At 42.8% G+C, this 18,996-nt stretch overlaps 1 protein-coding gene across 2 annotated transcripts in view; it reads right to left on the minus strand.

The window, feature by feature from the left end:
* Positions 1–18,996, minus strand: part of DPF3 (double PHD fingers 3) — a 283,551-nt gene that overhangs the window by 158,626 nt on the left and 105,929 nt on the right. Inside the window, exons 1-2 of one of the 2 annotated variants that reach the window (XR_011568988.1) lie at positions 14,001–14,812; positions 9,110–9,270 (exon numbers count right to left, since the gene is read on the minus strand). Coding sequence is in view for 1 of the 2 variants with exons in the window: in XM_019969164.2 (XP_019824723.1) it covers positions 9,110–9,270 (161 nt within the window). In the remaining variant the exon portion in view is untranslated. Of the gene's footprint in view, positions 1–9,109; positions 9,271–14,000; positions 14,813–18,996 lie in introns of those variants that run through there. The other variant, XM_019969164.2, reaches the window with a different exon arrangement.

Here is an 18,996-nt window from a genome sequence, read left to right on the forward strand (position 1 = left end):
AATAGGAAACAAATAGCAAAATGATATTTTTATAGTTAGGATTTAAACCTAACTATAAAAATAATCACATTAAATTTAAATGGTCTAAATACCTAAATTAACAAAACAAAGATCGTCAAATTACATTTAAAAAGCAAGACATAGCCAAATATACCTATTAAAAAATCTACTTTTAACATAAAGTCTCAAATAAGTTAAAAGTAAAAGATGAAAAAAAATACCATATTAATGCTAATCAAAGTAGACCTGGAATGGCTATATTAATATTAGAGAAAGCAAATTTCAGAATAAAGAATATTAACATATTTCAAGAGTCATTACAAAATGACAAAGCAATCAATTTATCAAGAGAACATAATAATCCTAAATGTTTATGTATCTAATAATAGAGCTTCAAAATATACAGAGCAAAAACTAAAAGAATCACCAGACGAAATAGTAAAACTCACAATTACAGTCAGAAATTTCAATTTACTCTCTTGATAATTTACAGAACAAATATAAAAAATTGGTAAGAATGTAGAAAATTTGAACAGTACTATCAATAACTTGATTTAATTGATATTTATAGGACATTCCAACTAACAACAGGAAAATACACATTATTTTCCAGATTAAAGAGAACATTTATCCAAGACAGGCCATATTCTGGGCCATAAAACAAGTCTCTGTAAATTTAAAAGGATCCAAGTCATACAGAGCATTCTCTGACCATATGGTATTAAAGTAGAAATAAATAAAAGGTATATCTCTGGAAAATCTCCCAACTGTTTGGAAACTAAATAACGTGCTTCTAAATAATTTATGGACAAAAGGAGAAATAAAATGGGAAATTAGAAAACATTTCAATTAAATAAAATGAAAACAATACCAAAATTTATGAAACAAGGCTAAAGAATGAGCTAAACCCTCATTCTTAGGGAGAAATTATATCACAAAAGAAGAAAGACTGCAAATCATTGACTTCAGTTTCTACTTTGAGAAATAAGCAGAAGAGCAAATTAAATCCAAAGTAAAATAGAAGAAAGGAAAACTAAAGATCAGAACAGAAACTATAAAATATAAAACAGAAAAATTTGAGAAAATCACTCACACCAAAAGCTATTTCTTTCAAAAACATCAATAAAATCGATAAACTTCTAATCAGACTGATCAGGTGAAAGAAAAAATTCAAATTTACCAATATAAGCAATAACAGAAGATACACCACAACAGATTCTACACATAATAAAAAGATAATACAACAACAGTATGAACAATCTTATGCAACTCATTTTGCATAACTTAGATGACGTGGACATGTCCCTTTAAGTCACAAACTACCAAGGCTCACTGAAGATAAAATAGCCTGAATAGCCCTATATATCTATTAAAGAAATTAAATTTAGCACTTCTCTAGTGGCACAGTGGGTAAGAATCCACCTGCCAGTGCAGGGGAGACAGGTTCTATCCCTGGTCTGGGAAAATTCCACATGCTGCCAAGCAACTAAGCCCATGTGCTACAAATACTCAGCCCAAGTGCCGCAACGCCAAGGGCCATGCGCTCTGGGGCCTGCAAGCCACAACTACAGAGCCTGCATGCTACAGCTACTAATATCAATTCTACATATAAACTCTTCCAGAAGAATGAAAAGGAGAGAATATTTCCCAACTCATTAAACGAAGCCAACACCATCCAAATACCTAAACCAGACAGAGACACAACAAGGAGAAGAAAAAAAAAAAAACAAACTATAGACCAATATCTGTCATAAAGATAGATGCAAAAGTTCTAATTAAACTTTAGCAAAGTGAATCTGACAATATATAAAATGGATAACATGTCATGACAAAGTAGGGTTTATCCTAGGAATGCAATGTTAGTTTAACATTCAAAAACCAATCCGTATAACTCATCATATTAACAATTAACAAAAGCAAAATCACATGATCATCTCAATAGACTCAGCAAAAACAATTGACCAAACCAATACCAAATACTGATTTAAATAACTGTCAAACTAGAGATAGGAGCATCCTCAATTTGATAAAGAGCAGCTATAAAGAACCTACAGCTGGGACTTTCCTGGCAGTCCAGTGGTTAAGACTCCATGCTTTCAGTGCAAGGGGCCAGGGTTAGATCCATGGTTGGGGAACTAAGATCCTGCATGCCGTGTGGTGCAGCAAAAACAAACAAAACTACAGCTAGCATCATACTTAAAAATGAAAGAATGAATACTCTCACCTTAGGATCAGGAACAACAAAAGGATGTTCACTCTTAACACGTTTACTTAATATTGTCCTGGACATTCCAGTACAATACTTGTTATTTTACATAGATAGTACTTGTCATTTTACATAGACAATATGTCACTTTACATAGACAAGTAAAATAAATAAAACACATCTATATTGAAAAGCTTTGTTCATTCACTAGCATAATCAACTATAGAGAAAATGCTATGCAATCTATAGAAAGCTACTAGAACTAATAAATGAGTATAGCAAAATTGTAGGACACAAGTGAATACACAAAAATAGTTGCATTTCTGTACACTAGCAAAGAAAAATCAGAAAATTTAAATTTAAAAAAATCTATTTATAATATCATCAAAAATATTAAGTATATAGAGATAAAGCTGACAAAAATGTGAAAGACCTGTACACTGAAAACTAAAAGTGATTGATCAGAAAAATGAAAAAGAATAATAATAAATGGGGAGATACATTATATCCATGGGTTGGAAGATTCAACATTAAGAAATGTCAGTTTCCCCCAAGTTGATCTATAGACTCCACACAATCTCAATCAAAATTCCACCATGTTTTTTGTAGAAATTGACAAATTGATTATAAAATTCATATGGAAGCACAAAGAACCTAGAGTAGCCAAAACAACTTCAAAAAAGAAGGACAAATTTGGAGAGGTCTTGAATCTAATATATATAAAGAACTATCTATTTTCATTAATAAGAAAACCAACAAACAACTCAATTTTAAAATGGTCCAAGGGTTTGAACATTTTACCAAAGGATGGTAAAATAAGCACATACAAAGATCTTCAACATCATTAATTAGGGAAATACAAAGTAAAACCACAATGAGATACCACTGTATAAAAATAAGAATAGCTAAAACTTTAAAAAGTTGACCATACCAAGTGTTAGCAAGAATATGAAGGAACTGGAACTCTTGTACATTGTTGGGGTGGATATAAAATGATACAACCACTTTGAAAAACAGCCTGACAGTTTCTTAAAATGTAAAATACAGATCTTCCTTATAGCCAGTACACTCCTAGGTACTTTACCAAGGAGAAATGAAAATATATGTCCATGTGAAGACCTACACACAAATGTTCACAGCAGCTCTATTTATAACAGCCAAAAACTAAAAACAAATCAAAATGTCCACCAACAGATGAATAAACTGTGATGTAGCCATATAATAGAATATTACTCAGCATAAACAACAAATAAATCATTGATACATGCTAGAGCATGGGTGATTTCAAAATAATTACGCTGAGTGAAAGAAGTCAGGACCTTATCCACCAGTCACCAAAAAAAGAAGTACATACTGTATGATTCCAGTATAGAAAGCGTGACTAGGGTTTGGGAGAGGTGACAGGTAGAGGGAGGAGGAAGAAAAGGGGGGATTACAAGTGACACAGGGAAGCTTTGGGGAGTCAGAGATATGTGCATTATATTGATTGTGGTGAGGGTTTCACAGGTATATACATGTCAAAACTTGTCAAATGGCACATGTTAAATATGTGCAGATTGCTGTATGTCAGTTATAATTCAATAAAGCTGTTAACTTTTTTTTTTATATATATAAAAAGCAACCCAGGGACTTCTGCTTCTGGAAAGACAGAGTAGATATACTCTCCCATATTCCTCCCACTAAGCCCAACTAAAACTCCTAGACATTGTTTATACAACAAAAGTAAGATACTGAAAGGTAAAGAGAATGATCAGCTAGGGACTTTCAGACCCAAGAAACGACAGGGCGGCAAGTTTTGGGTATTTGTTTGTTTTGTTTTATACACACCAGACTGAGTTGTAGAAAAGCTGATTATCCAGAAACACCAACAAATGTAGACCCAAAAAAGCCCCAAGAAAATCCTGCTCTCTCTAGCTGAAGGACCAGGGAAGAGCCAGTCCAGCAGGGCATCCTAATATCCTTGCTGGTTTAGTGTCAGAGGAGGGCAAGTGACACCCCATGGCGTCAGTGGAGGCTGTGTAGGGACCAGTAATAAGGCATGCTTCCTCCTCCCAACTAGGGAGGCACTGGTGAAGGCTTAGTGGGGAGTCTGAACTCTCACCTCCACCCAGCAATAATGAGGTACTCCTCCCGCTCTGGGGTGTCAACAGAGACTGAATGGGGAACATGGACTTCCACATCCATCCGACAAGGGGCACCTCTCTTCCCCTGTCGGCACAGTGTCAGAGGAGATGTGTGAAAATAGATTTAAATAACATCTGGAGTCTCACAACATTACAGCCAAAATGTCCAGGATTCAATCAAAATCACTCCTATGAAGAACCAAGAAAATCTCAACTCGCGTGAGAAAAGACGACAGACTTCAACACGGAAACACCACCACGTGTTAGAATCGTCTGACAAGATTTTTAAAGTCACCATCATAAGAATGTTTCAAACAAATAATTGTTAATGACTGAGACAAATGAAAAACTACAAAGTCCCACAAAGAAATACAAGATACAAAGAAGAACCAAATGGAAATTTTAGAACTGAAAAACACGATAACGAAAACAAAACAAAACCTCAGTGAAAGGGCTTAAGAGCAGAATGAAGAGAATAGATAAAAGACATAATGAACCAGAAGAGAATAAATAGAGGTGACCCAATAGACTCAGAAAAAAGGAAGGAAAGAGGAGAGGGAGAAGGAGGATGAAGAGAGAAGAAGGGAGCCTGGGGGACTTCTGCGTCTATAACAAAAGATTTAACATTTTGAAATCCCAGAATTTTCTTTCCCAGTGGAATCCCAGAAGAAGAAGGGGAAAAGAGTGAGGCTAAAACTTATAATCAAAGACATAATGGTTGAAATTTTTCCAAATTTGGCCAAAAAAAAAAAAAAAAAAATATATATATATATATATATATACCTACAGATTCAAGAAGCTGAGCAAAGTCTGAAAAGGATAAACTCAAAGAAATCTACACCAAGACATATCAAAATCAAATTTCTGAAAACTAAAAACAAAAACTTTCAAAATCAATGAGAGAAAAATGACACCTTACTTTCAAGAGAAAATAATTTGAATGACAGCAGATTTCTCATCACAAACTACTGAGGCTGAAAGGAAGAAGCAAGACATTTTTTAAGTGTTAAAATAAAAGGACTCTCATCCCAGAATTTTATATCCAACAACAAAATAAATATGCTTCAAGGAATGAAGGGTGAAGCTCCCTGGTGGCCCAGTGGTTAGGACTCTGTGCGTCACTGCAGGGGGCACAGGTTTGATCCTGGGTCAGGGAACTAAGATCTCTTATGTTGTGTGGGCATGGCCAAAAAAAAAGACAAAAAAAAAAAAGGAAAAACAGGAAAATCAGGACACTGTCAGAATAAGGAAAACTAAGAGTTGTTACTATCAGACCTACTTTAAAAGAATGGTTAAAGAAAACACTTAATCAGAAAGGAATTATAAAAGCAGGTGTCTTGGGACATCAGAAAGGAAGACGCGACAACAAAAAAGCAAAGATAGAGGAAATACAATAGACACTTGTCTTAAGTTTTCTAAATTATGATTGACAGTTGAAGCAAAAATTAGACGTCTGTCTGACGTGGTTTTGAGTGTATGTAGAGGAAATGTTTAAGATACTATACTACAAATGCAAGAGGGTGAAGGGACTTAAATGAAGAGAGAAGAGGTGGGTGTGACCATAAAGGGCAGGGCGAGGAAGACCTTTGTGGTGATGGAATAGTTTTGTATCTCAACTGTGGTGGTGGTTCCATAAATCTATACATGTGATAAAATGGCATCGAACTACACACATACATGCCACCAGTGTCACTTTTCTGGGTTTGATATTCTGCTATAATTCACAAGATATATCCCTTAGGGGACACTGGGTGAAGGGCACAAGGGGCTCTCTCTGTACTACATTTACAACTTCTGTCTATCTACAGTTATTTCAAGATAAAAAGTTAATTTAAAAAAGACAAGGCGATTACATAAAATAAAAAAAAGTAAAACCTAATAAGTGAAAGCAAAAAATGAAACAAATAAATCCAACTGTGTATTGAGTTAGTACTACAAACACACTGAGGAGCTATTTCAAGCGACCTTAAAACACAGTAATTTGACTCTACATCCTTACAAAGAAATATGCTAAAGACAACAAAAAACTGCAAAGAAAGAAATAAAAACTTAAACCATCTCAGTCACCTTATTGCTGGTAGTCTCATTTTATTCTTATATTGTTGTGGGTCTATTGCAGAATAAAGCAAAAAAACTATGCTGGCATCATAAAGAGCCAGTATTCTTTTCAGTGTGGGAGAGAGGAGATAGAGAATGAAGATAGTTAAGTTAAAACTGGGTAAAACTGAATTGAATGGGCTATATCAGTAAATTTAACAATGTGTTTTCTCTTAAAAAGAGAAACAAGAAAAAAGAAACAAGAAATCATATTTCTTAGTTCTGCTCACTGAAAAGTCCTAGACTCAACAACCAGGCCAGGAGCAACAGGCGCCACCAGACTGTAGTCTCCAAATAATAGTCTTTCAAAGAGGAAATGGGGCTTCTTAAAGAAATGGCTGATTCAGGGTCTGGGGCAGGATGTGCATAAGATGAGCCTGAAACATCTGTCCCAGTATTAGGACAGCAAGAATGCTACAGAAACTACTAGGCTGTTTCAGCACACTAGCACTGGACATAAACCCTACTGTCCAAACTGAAAGTGAAAGTTGCTCAGTCCTGTCCAACTGTTTGTGACCCCATGGACTATACACGGCCCATGGAATTCTCCAGGCCAGAATCCTGGAGTGAGTAGCTTTTCCCTTCTTCAGGGGATCTTCCCAATCCAGGGATTGAACCCAGGTCTCCCACATTGCAGGCAGATTCTTTACCAGCTGAGTCACAAGGGAAGCCCAACAATACCGGAGTGGGTAGCCTATCCCTTCTCCAGCAGATCTTCCCCACCCGGGAATCAAACCGGGGTCTCCTGCATTGCAGGTAGATTCTTCACCAACTGAGCTGTCCAAAGATGGGGGCAATTTAAGCATTGATAAGAATAATAGCTGCAATGGATTAAAATTATCCAATATGTTTAAGTCTGTGGATTCATGATGGTACTCAAGATAATCATAGTAACTTTATTGATCATCTTTGGAGAATACAAGGGAACCAGCTCATTATTTTGAAAACTGATAACTAAAGGGGGGAAATCATTTATCTGTACTTTCGTATGTGCACTATAACCCACAATAACCAAAATTTTAATAAGGAGATGCTTCTCTTTATAAATGATGTAGACCCAATAAATGAAGAAATAATGATAGCCTCAAATTGAATGTCATCCTTAATAAAGTAAAGCATCTAGGCAATTTTCATCAAGGGCTGCTAACATCAATAAAAGAGAAATACCCAGAACCCATGAGGCTCCTGATGAAAGCACACACCTCCACTTAGGAACTGTTCTTGCCCCAAAATTGAACCTGAATCTGTTTTTACCAATTCACAGGAATAACACCATGGGGATGCAATCACAAAATCCAGACGCTGGGAAACCCTACAGTGCAAACAACCCAGTTTCTTCCACAAGTAACAAGTGAGAGAGAGAGACCTACAGATTTAAAGAGACTTAAGAGACACATCAGCCAAGTTTAATGCAGAGGTCCTATTTGGATCCTGATTTCAATTACACAGAGAAATAAATGTTGTCATTTATAAATGATAAATAAATGTATCAACAAATATTTGATGCTATTAATGTCTCATTTTTAACTCTGAGTTTTGATAGATATGGCCGGTATGTTTATGTTCTTACCATTTAGAGATACAGACTGAAAAATTTACAGACGAAATAATATTGCTGTCTTGATTTGCTTCCAAATAACCTGGGTTCAAGGAGGAAAGTGGAAGGTGAGTATAAATGAAATGAATGGCTATGAGTTGATCACTGTTGGGGCTGGGTGAACAATACACAGAAATTCATTTTACCCTTCTCTCCACTTTTGCATGGCTTTGAAACCTTTTATAATAATTTTTTTTAATATGCCAATATAGAGCCAGAAAACTGTGTTAAATTACCTCCCTGATCTCCAGCCAGTGGTCTTTATTCTGTTCTCTGACGCCTAGAAGACTAGTATCACGGTAATAACAATAATAATAATAATAACATCAACAATAACAGGCAGCATTTTTGGCAAACATACTTCGTTGTTTTGGTCGCTTAATCACTAAGTTGTATCCAACTCTTTTGGGACCCCTGGACTGTGGCTCACCAGACTCCTCTGTCCATGAGATTTCCCAGGCAAGAATACTGGAGTAGATAGCCATTTTCTTCTTCAGGGGATCTTCCCAACCCAAGGATCAAACCCGCATCTCCTGCATTAGCAGGCAAATTCCTTACCACTGAGCCACCAGGGAAGCCTTAGTAATACTATGTGCCCAACACAGGTTATGAGTTGTTTATGAAGGTTTTCATTTAATCCTGACAAGGTCCCAAAGTAGGTACTATTAGTATCCCCATTTTACAGATGAAGACCCTGAGGGCAAGAGGTTTGATGACAAAGCTCAGCCTCAAACCAAAATCTGACTTCAGATTTCCAGCTCAGAACCACTAAGCTATACCAACACACAGAGTGAAAGGTGAAGCAGCTGTCATGGCCTTAGTCTTCCCTTTTAGGGATTAAACATCCCGAATTCTTTCCCTCTGCCCCTTCCTGCCAGTGTGGCTTCAATGTCCTGCATCATCCTCGGGGCACGTGCCAAGAGTTACAGAAGCAGTTGAGTTTCTTGAAAGTATTCCAGGCTCCCTGTACAGCCTGTCCCACCTCCACGCCCACCCAGGCTGCAGGGATTCTGGACAAACTCAGATCAGCCTGCATCCAGGCTGGGAGCCCGAACGTGAGCACACCCCAGGGGTGGCATGGCTCACCTGGGCCTCGATGCCTCTTCTCCATCCAGATGTAGCAGTTGTTCTGGGCCACCCCGGTCTGCGAGTCCAGGAATGGGAGGCGCACGCTGCGCTCTGCGCACAGGCGGGAGTTGTAACTCCGGCAGTGTTCAATGGCTTCCTTGTAGAACTGGTCCCCAAGCCTGCAGGGAGACAGAGTGCAGGGGAGGTAATGAGGCCAGGGAAAACCAGAACACACCCAGAAGGAAACTGAAGTCACCCACCCACCTGCCAAGGAAGATTTTGCTATTATGAAGACCAAGACAATGGGGATCAAGAGCTTTGGCAAGCAGCAGAATCCAACTCAGCTTCAGGTCTCCAACAGGTTCTATTTCCTGTACCAAATCCACCAGGGAACTTAGAGACCCCATTAACGGAGAAATTAGGACCCCGAGAATAAACCACCAGTAAAAGTAATATGGGGCTTCCCAGGTGGTGCCAGTGGTAAAGAACCTGCCTGCCAGTGCAAGAGACATAAGAGACTCAGGCTTGATCCCTGGGTCAGGAAGATCCCCCAGAGGAGGGCAACCCACTCCAGTACTCTTGCCTGGAGAATCTCCTGGACAGAGGAGCCTGATGGGCTACAGTCCATGGGGCTGCAAAGAGTTGAACACAACTGAAGTGACTGAGCACACACACAAGAGTAACATGTCCCTGTCCCAGGGAGCATGAGGTCCCCCTCCAGAAAGGAGGTAGCTCTGGTACAACCTTCTGCATGGGGTCTGCTAGGACATTCAGCTTCCAGAGGCCCCTGCCCCTTAACATGCCCCATTAGCCACACTTATTCCTCAGTGGTAACCAGCAAAGACACTCCAGATTGGACTGAAACCACCAGCGTGGATACAAAGACTTCCACTACAATAGAAGAGAAACACCCCATAGAAAAGACTAGAGGGTCAGAGGAAACACCCTGTAAACACAGAGCTATTATAGGGGCGAGGAGATGAAGAAGGACACGCACCGATCTTTTAAAGCCACACACTTGAAGAAGAATAACTTTCTGATAGAAAACAAATGAAAGAAGCATTTAAAGCAATAACAGCTGAATTTAGGGACTCAAAATAATTTGATTCCCAGAGTTTAATCCACAAATAGAAAGACCTTTCAGGTTTACTGGAGTGGTGATCTGATTAAGCCCAGTGAATTTTAGGTTCCTGAATCTTTGGTATCCTTGGGTGATGCTACTAATTTTTAAGATACTGTCCTTTTCAAAGACCAAAAACATAACATTGATATAATCGATCAAATGTAATAAAACACAATCAATAAGATCAAATACCTAACAAACCATAGGCACATGACAGAGGTGAATAAATGGTCCCAGGAATTGCAACTGTAATAACATAATGTCTACCAGGTAAAGGAGAAATTCTTAGAGAAGAGGAGGAGGAAAAGACAGAAGGAGGAGAGCCACAGGACTTGCAGAGCCAAAAGGGAGAATCAGATAGCTCATTTTGAAGGGACATTATGAATGCCCCTTTGTTTTGGTCTCTGGAGACACAGAGACATTAAAATGGGGGGTGGGGGGTGGTGGGGAGGTCTAAGTTTAAAATATTTCTTAACCAAAATATTTAGAGGAGCAAAAAAAAAAATGTAAGTGGATTCTTCTGTCCTCTTTTATATTGAAGTGTTGTTGATGTATAATATTTTATGTTACAGGTGTGCAATATAGTGATTCACAATTTTTAAAGGTTATATTCCACTTACAAAATATTGGCTACACTCCCTGTATTGTACAGTATAACTCTGCAGTTTATTTTATATATAAAAGTTTATGCCTCTTAATTCCCTACCCCTGTCTTGCCCCTCTCTCCTCCCCTCTTCCCTCTGGTAACCACTAGCTTGTTCCCTTTATGTGTGAGTCTGCTGCTTTTTTTGTTCCACTCACTAGTTTGTTGTATTTTTTAGATTCCACATATAGGGAGTTATCACATAGTATTTGTCCTCTTACTCTTTTTTAAAAGTCAAAGTGTCAGATTCTACCAAAAAGTTTAAAGCAAATTCCTTATTCTGGGAGGATACAATCACTGAAGCTTCTGAGGCATCTTTTGGAAGCTACTTGTGGACAAACCTCCTTTTCTACCTCTGGGCATCTTCCCTCTCACAAGAACGGCAGAACAGCTCAGAAAGCATCTAGCAGTTGCAAAACCTAACTGTAATCAAATTATAATAGTCACCCAGCTGACAACGAATTGGGAGGGGGAATGAAAGCCCATCAGAATGCTGTAAAACAGAAATGCGCATAAGCTGATGTAATCAAAGTTAGTAACAAGGACCATGAGATTGATCAAAAATGAACAACTGTTTCCTGGGAAGCATTTGCGACTGTGTCCCTCCAGCTTAACTGCCTCCCTCTGCTAAGGCGATGCAGCTCACAGAACTGTTGAGGGCAGCTCGGACACACAGCCTGTCTGGGGTGTCCTGGGGGCTCCAGCTTCCCTCCACGGAACAGAGACCAGCCACATCACACGGATGAGAGTTGACAAGAACGCACAACCGAGAGCCGTCCTAAGCAAGGAGCCGCTATCTGGCTTCCCATGATCTTCTGACAGGCTGCCAAAAAAGATGTTAACTCTTCCAACTCCAGAAATTCTGCTGCAAGAGAACCCATGGAAGAAAGGAAGGAAGAGAAAGAAAGGGAGAAAGAAAAAAAAAACTGTACACTAAAACTCATCAACTGGAGAGAAGAGGGTTTCCATTTAGAAAAACAAACTTCTGGAAGCCAATACAAAAGAAATGTACAATACGATCCCAGATGAGACTTCTCTCGATGTGCCCGGAACTCATTTCTAACAGCGTCAATCCCAAAAAAGAGAAACAAGGAGGTGAACTTGCTGACAATGAGAAGTGCATTTGGCCAAGTCCATGCCCCACACCGAATGGAACGAAAAAGTCAAACAAAGTGGCTCGCTGGGTGAAAATTAATTTCATCTTAAATACTTTCCACTTTCATAACATGCAATGTTATTAGTAACAGGCATGCTGAGGGGGAATGTGTATTTTTAAATGTAATCTTTGTGTGAATGATACCTCTTTTATGTAAACACAAGAGATTTTCTGAGGACTGGAACAACTGTATTGAAGATTGAAGTTACAAAAATATGACAACCATCACCCTTTGCCATCGTCTCCAGGGAAGTCATTTTTAAACAGGCCAGGCGTTGGCAGAGATTCGGAAACAAAAGTTTAAAGCCTTTTTTAAGACACTGGAGGGGAAAAGAGACTTCACCCTTTGATAAATTCAAGCGGCACTTCTCCAAAAGTTAATTAGCCAAATCTGCACAGGGCTTGCTCTGTTCTCTAGAAGAAAATCAATGGCCAGTTCTCCCTAACCTGTGAAAAGCAAGTTAAACAGGAGAAGGGGAAAATGTCCTTTTCAGCATGGTATTTCTTTTTGTTACTGAAGTCCCAGGTGGCACTACTAGTAAAGAACCCACCTGCCAATGCAGGAGACCTAAAGGACACAGGTTCAGTCCCTGGGTTGGGAAGATCCCCTGCAGGAGGCCATGGCAACCTACTCCAATATTCTTGCCTGGAGAATCCCATGGCAGAGGAGCCTGGTGGGTTACAGTCCATGAGGTCCCGTAAGAGTCGGATGCAACTGAAACAACTCAGCACTCACAATTTCCGATGTTGTTTACAATGTTGTATTAGTTTTAAGTGTACAGCAAAGTGAGTCAGTTATACAGATACATATATATATATATCATAAATATATGTTATATATTTATATATATTCTTCTCCAGATTCTTTTCCATTATAGGTTGTTAGAAGATACTGAGTATAGCTCCCTGTGCTATACAGAAGCTCCTTGTTGTTTACCTCTTTTAAATGTAGTTGTATGTATATGTTAATCTCAGACACCTTATTTATCTCTTTCCCCACCCATATAGCATTTCTTTTTAGGAAAAAAAAAAATCCTACTTGATAGGATCCCAGGGGTGGGTGACATTTGCATGAAAGCCGCAAGGGGCAGAGGGAGCAGGGAAAGGCTGACAGTGAATGATTCACTTTGTGGAGTGGTGACCGGCGCACCCCGGGGTGGGTCAGGCATGGCCCAGCCTCAGCCATCACCTGTCTGCCCCAGACCGAGGGGCTAGACTTTCCCCCAGATGATAGATGTCTTGGGCTCGAAGAAGCTGGCACAAGGCACAGGAGAAGGATATTCTCATCAACACTGACTTTGGGCCACTCAAGGCTTCAGTCAGACGCAGGGAAGGCAGGGGGACAAACTGCTGGGCCCTCAGCCAGAGCAGGAACCCCCTGGCCTGAAGATTGGAGCAGAGCTGGCTGCAGTTCCGGGCCTTCGTGAGGGGCTCTGTGGGATCCTGAGCCATCCCTTCTGGAGGGGGAGAGCCATCCTACCTCTGAGAGCTTTCCAGGTGCCCTCCTTGAGCATATCTGTGGAGAAATGGATTCCAGGCGCCAAAGGGGATTCAGAGTGGAAAAAATAAGACTTCTCCAAAATGACTGCCGATGAGGCTCCACGTGTGATTTGCAGAGCCTGCCAGACCCCCTCTAAGACAGCAGCTCCTCATCCTCACGCTTCCACCTCCCTCTCTCGAAAACCACACCTGCTCTCTCCCTCTTTTTTTTTTGGCCATCCTCACGGGTAGATGGGATCTTAGTCCTCCGCGCCCCTGCCCCAACCCCACACCAGGGATTGAATCTGTGCCCCCTGCATCGAAAGCACAGAGTCTTAACCACTGGACCACCAGGGAAGTCCCCCACGTGTGCTCTTAGATTCCACGTCCACTGTCCTGAATGGGCTCTCAGCTCCGACCCTCCAACCCAGACCCCTGGGGCCCCCTCCCTCTTCAGGGTGCCCCCCTGTTCCCGTGTGCTGACCCGGGGATGGGTGTCCGGCCCTACCTCACACCTGCGTCCAAAAGCGAAGTCCTCACGTCGGACCGGAGCCTTGCTCCCTCCCCGGTCTCCAGGCTTTGAGGGGTGGCAGCGGGGACCTGAGAGAGCCCAGCCCTGCTTCTCCCAGGCCCGGTGTCCTTGGCTCTCCCCTGCCCTTGCTCGCGGCCAGCCCCGAATTCTTTCATGTCTCCAGCAGCTCCCCTGTCCTCTCTCCTTCCCTGCTCCATGGCCACGGGTCCCTTCTGGCTGTAAAAATCAGGACCTTGGCCCATCACAGCTATTTGTGCTCAGAAACAGAGATAAGCCAAGATAAGGAGGAGCCCGGGCCGTGGCAGGATCGCCGGCACCTGGCCTTTTCCTGCAGGCTCACTCAGCGGCCCACACATCCACAGCCGCCCCCCGCACACACACCCAGTAAAACTCAGCTCTGCCAACTTGCTGCCTTCCTCCTGTTTGCACTGAGACGTGTTTCACTCTGACGGTGGCGTGGAAATCGTCTCCCGTTTGTGTCATGTTTTGTAAGAACTAGCAAGCAGGGGACAATCTTTGGCAAGGTGTTGGGGGGAGCCTCTTCATTTTCCTCACAGTTAACTGTTCCTAAAGCTTCCCTTGAAAGAAAACCAAGTTTAGTGCTTGCTGTGGACTGAACCACGTCCCCCTGTCTCTGAAATTCAGGTGTTGATGCCACAATGGATGGGATTTGGAGATGGGACTTTGGGGAGGTAATTAGGTCATGAGAGTAGAGCACCCAAGATGGGATTCATGCCCTTATAAGAAGAGACACGAGAGTGCTCACTTCCTCTCCTCTCTCTCCTCTCTCCCTTCTCTCTCCTCTCTCCCCTCTCTCTCCTCTCTCTCTCCCCCTCTCTGTATCTCTCTCTCTCCTCTCTCACCTCTCTCCCCTCTCTCCTCTCTTACCTCTCTCTCCCCCCCTCTGTCTCTCTCTCTCTCTCTCTCTCTCTCTCTCCCTCTCTCTGCTCCCTCCTCTCTCTCTCCCCCCCCTCTCTCTCCCCTCTCCCCTCTCACTCTCTCCTCTTTCTCTCTCTCCTCTCTCTCTCTCTCCTCTCTCTCTCTCTCCTCTCTCTCTCCATGTCTCCTCTCCCCCAACCCTCCTGTCTCTCTCTGTCCTCTCTCTCTCCCCTCTCTCTCCCCTCCTCCCCCTCTCTCCTCTCTCTCTCCATCTCTCCTCTCCCCCAACCCTCCTGTCTCTCTCTGTCCTCTCTCTCTCCCCTCTCTCTCCCCTCCTCCCCCTCTCTCCTCTCTCTCTCCCCCTCTCTGTATCTCTCTCTCTCCTCTCTCACCTCTCTCTCCTCTCTCTCCCTCTCTCTCTCTCTGTCTCTCCTCTCTCTTACCTCTCTCTCTCCCCTCTCTCCTCTCTCTCCTCTCTGTCTCTCTCTCTCCTCTCTCTCCCCTCTCTCCCCTCTCTCCTCTCTTACCTCTCTCTCCCCCCCTGTCTCTCTCTGCTCTCTCTCTCTCTCTCTCCCTCTCTCTGCTCCCTCCTCTCTCTCTCCCCCCGCTCTCTCCCCTCTCCCCTCTCACTCTCTCCTCTTTCTCTCTCTCTTCTCTCTCTCCTCTCTCTCTCTCCTCTCTCTCTCTCTCCTCTCTCTCTCCATGTCTCCTCTCCCCCAACCCTCCTGTCTCTCTCTGTCCTCTCTCTCTCCCCTCTCTCTCCCCTCCTCCCCCTCTCTCCTCTCTCTCTCCATCTCTCCTCTCCCCCAACCCTCCTGTCTCTCTCTGTCCTCTCTCTCCTCTCTCCCTCTGTGTGTGTGTGTGTGTCTCTCTCTGTCTCTGCCATGTGAAGACACAGCAAGAAACCAATTATCTGCAGCCTGAAAAGAGGGCCCTCACCAGACCTCACCTAGACCATGCTGCCACCCTGATCTCAGACTTTGCTGCCTCCAGAGCTGTGAGAAATAAATGTCTGTTGTTTAAGCCACCTACTCCATGGTCGTTTTGCTATAGCAGCCCCAGTTAAGACAGAGTTTCTTATATAAAACAAAGACTCAGGACTTCCCTGGTGGTGCAGTGGTTAAGAATACACCTTGCAATGGAGGCTCTGGGAAGGGGCTAGAAGGTAAAGCGTCTGCCTGCAGGGCAGGAGACCCGGGTTCGATCCCTGGGTCAGCAAGATGCCCTGGAGAAGGGAATGGCAACCCACTCCAGTATTCTTGCCTGGGAAATCCCTTGTACCCAGAAGCTTGGCAGGCTACAGTCCATGGGAGTCACAGTCAGACACGACTGACTAACTTTTACTTTCACTTTCACTTTGCAATGGAGGGGACGTGGGTTCCCTCCCCGGTCAGGGAACTAAGATCCCACATGCCACAGGGCAACTAAGCCAGTGCTCCACAACTACCGAGCCCCCGAGCTAAGAGTACTGAGCCTGAGTGCCACAACTAGAGAGAATCCGCAAAGCGCAACAAAGATCCCACATGCTGCAACTAAGACCCAACACAGCCAAATGCAATAAATAAATATTTCAGAATAAATAAATAAAATAGGAAGGGCTACAGAGTTGGATACAACTGAGCACACATTCACACAGAGAGAGAATGAGTAAGAGAGAGAATCAGTCCCCTTCCTCCTCATTCTGTCTTCTTCCAACAAAAATAATAATACTATTAATAATGTCACTTTCAACTCAACTCAGTGTTTAATATTTGTCTCCCCTACTAGACTATAAACTCCATGAGAGCAGGGCCACTACACACAGCCACTTAGTTTTTGCACTAAACCACACAAGGGGGTGTGTTTCATATTAAACTTCAGTGTGAACGGCACTCCCCGGAGCCCTGCATAGCTGGCCTTTTCACCGATTCACTTCCAACATCTGGCATGGAGCCCAGCACACAGTAGGTGCCCAAAACTCCTTGGTTGAATTGCTTTCAACAACTCATATATCACTCACTTATGGTAGATGTTTCCATCATAGCAGTAAAGTATAGGTTGGTGATTGAGATTATACAACTGTCTACTGGCAACCTTAAAAAATCAAAACAATGTCTGCAGGCACTTTCACTCAGTCCTCAGCATGACCCCCTGGTTATTTCAGCAGTCTACTGAATGCAGTCACTCCAACACTTTTCCTCCCCAGCTGACAAAAAGAAATCTCCCTCGTTCTCAGTCTTCAGTTTTGTACTCAGTACAGAAGCCATGTTGGCGCCCAAAGGTCCTAAGTTGCTCCACTGAGCTTCAAGGCCCTTGGAGAGTCTTGATATTGGGGTAGATCAGAGACTTGGAATCAGGCAGGGCTGAGTCCAGCTCCACGGCCCACTGGCTTCACAGCCCTGGGGTAAGTTACTTACCCTCCCTGAGCCTAAATTCTCCTTCCCACAATAAGCTCCTACTTCAGGTCTGAAATGATTATTAATAGATGAGATAGAACCTCTAACTCAGAGGTAACCAATGGTGATTCCTGATCCTTCCATCCAAGAGCAGTGTTCCCTGCCACTCAGGCCTCTGCCTGAGCCGGCTGACTGCCCTCCACGTGACACACACGCACACAACAGTCACACCGCGGCGTCTCTGAGGCTGGCAGGCACCCAGCCAAACCTCCATCCCAAGACATCTGGCAGCGGGGTGGCGAGGCCAGCCTCCAGCATCAAGGAGAGCAGAGTAGACCGCACAAGGATCGCAGGGATCAAAGCCTGCCCCAGGGCAGACACCACACCTGGCTCTGTCCCCAAGCCCAGCACAGAGCTTGCTGTGTTGGGTTGATGACGGAGGAATGAGTGAACGGGTGAATGAATAAATCCTTATCTGACCTTCCTGTGTATATGAAGCAGACAGGCCTTCCCTCAGTTCACTTCAGTCACTCAGTCATGTCTGACTCTTTGCGACCCCATGAACCGCAGCACGCCAGGCCTCCCTGTCCATCACCAACTCCCAGAGTCCACCCAAACCCATGTCCATTGAGTTAGTGATGCCATCCAACCATCTCATCCTCTGTCGTCCCCTTCTCCTCCCACCTTCAATCTCTCCCAGCATCAGGGTCTTTTCAAATGAGTCAGTTCTTCGCATCAGGTGGCCAAAGTATTGGAGTTTCAGCTTCAACATCAGTCCTTCCAATGAATATTTAGGACTGATTTCCTTTAGGATGGACTGGTTGGATCTCCTTGCAGTCCAAGGGACTCTCAAGAGTCTTCTCCAATACCACAGTTCAAAAGCATCAATTCTTCAGCACTCAGCTTTCTTTATAGTCCAACTCTCACATCCTACACATGACTGGAAACACCATAGCCTTGACTAGATGGACCTTTGTTGGCAAAGTAATGTCTCTGCTTTTTAATATGCTGTCTTTTTTAATATGCTGGTCATAACTTTCCTTACTTCCTTCCAATAACTAAGCATCTTTTAATTTCATGGCTGCAGTCACCATCTATAGTGATTTTGGAGCCCAAAAAAATAAAGTCTGACACTGTTTTCACTGTTTCTCTATTTGCAGTGAAGTGATGGGACCAGATGCCATGATCTTCATTTTCTGAATGTTGAGTTTTAAGCCAACTTTTTCACTCTCCTCTTTCACTTTCATCAACAGGCTCTTTAGTTCTTCTTCACTTTCTGCTATAAGGGTGGCATCATCTGCATATCTGAGGTTGATATTTCTCCCAGCAATCTTGATTCCAGCTTGTGCTTCATCCAGCCCAGAATTTCTCATGATATACTCTGCATGTAAGTTAAATAAGCATGGTGACAGTATATAGCCTTGACATACTCCTTTTCCTATTTGGAACCAGTCTGTTGTTCCATGTCCAGTTCTAACTGCTGCTTCCTGACCTGCATACAGATTTCTCAAGAGGCAGGTCAGGTGGTCAGGTCAGGCCTTCCCTGGACTCCAACAAAATACTTTACTCAGAACCCTCCCTCCCCACCTATCTGGAATTTTCTTGCCTCCTGTCCTCGGCCTGGCTGATCTCACCCTATTCAAGGGCTAGCTGAAGTCCTGTGTCTTCCAGGAAGCTTCCCCAGTTATTCCAGCCAGCGGTTCTTGCTCTCTGCCTCT

The sequence above is a fragment of the Bos indicus genome, chromosome 10 (genome assembly GCF_029378745.1).
Source record: "Bos indicus isolate NIAB-ARS_2022 breed Sahiwal x Tharparkar chromosome 10, NIAB-ARS_B.indTharparkar_mat_pri_1.0, whole genome shotgun sequence".
Taxonomy (NCBI): domain Eukaryota; kingdom Metazoa; phylum Chordata; class Mammalia; order Artiodactyla; family Bovidae; genus Bos; species Bos indicus.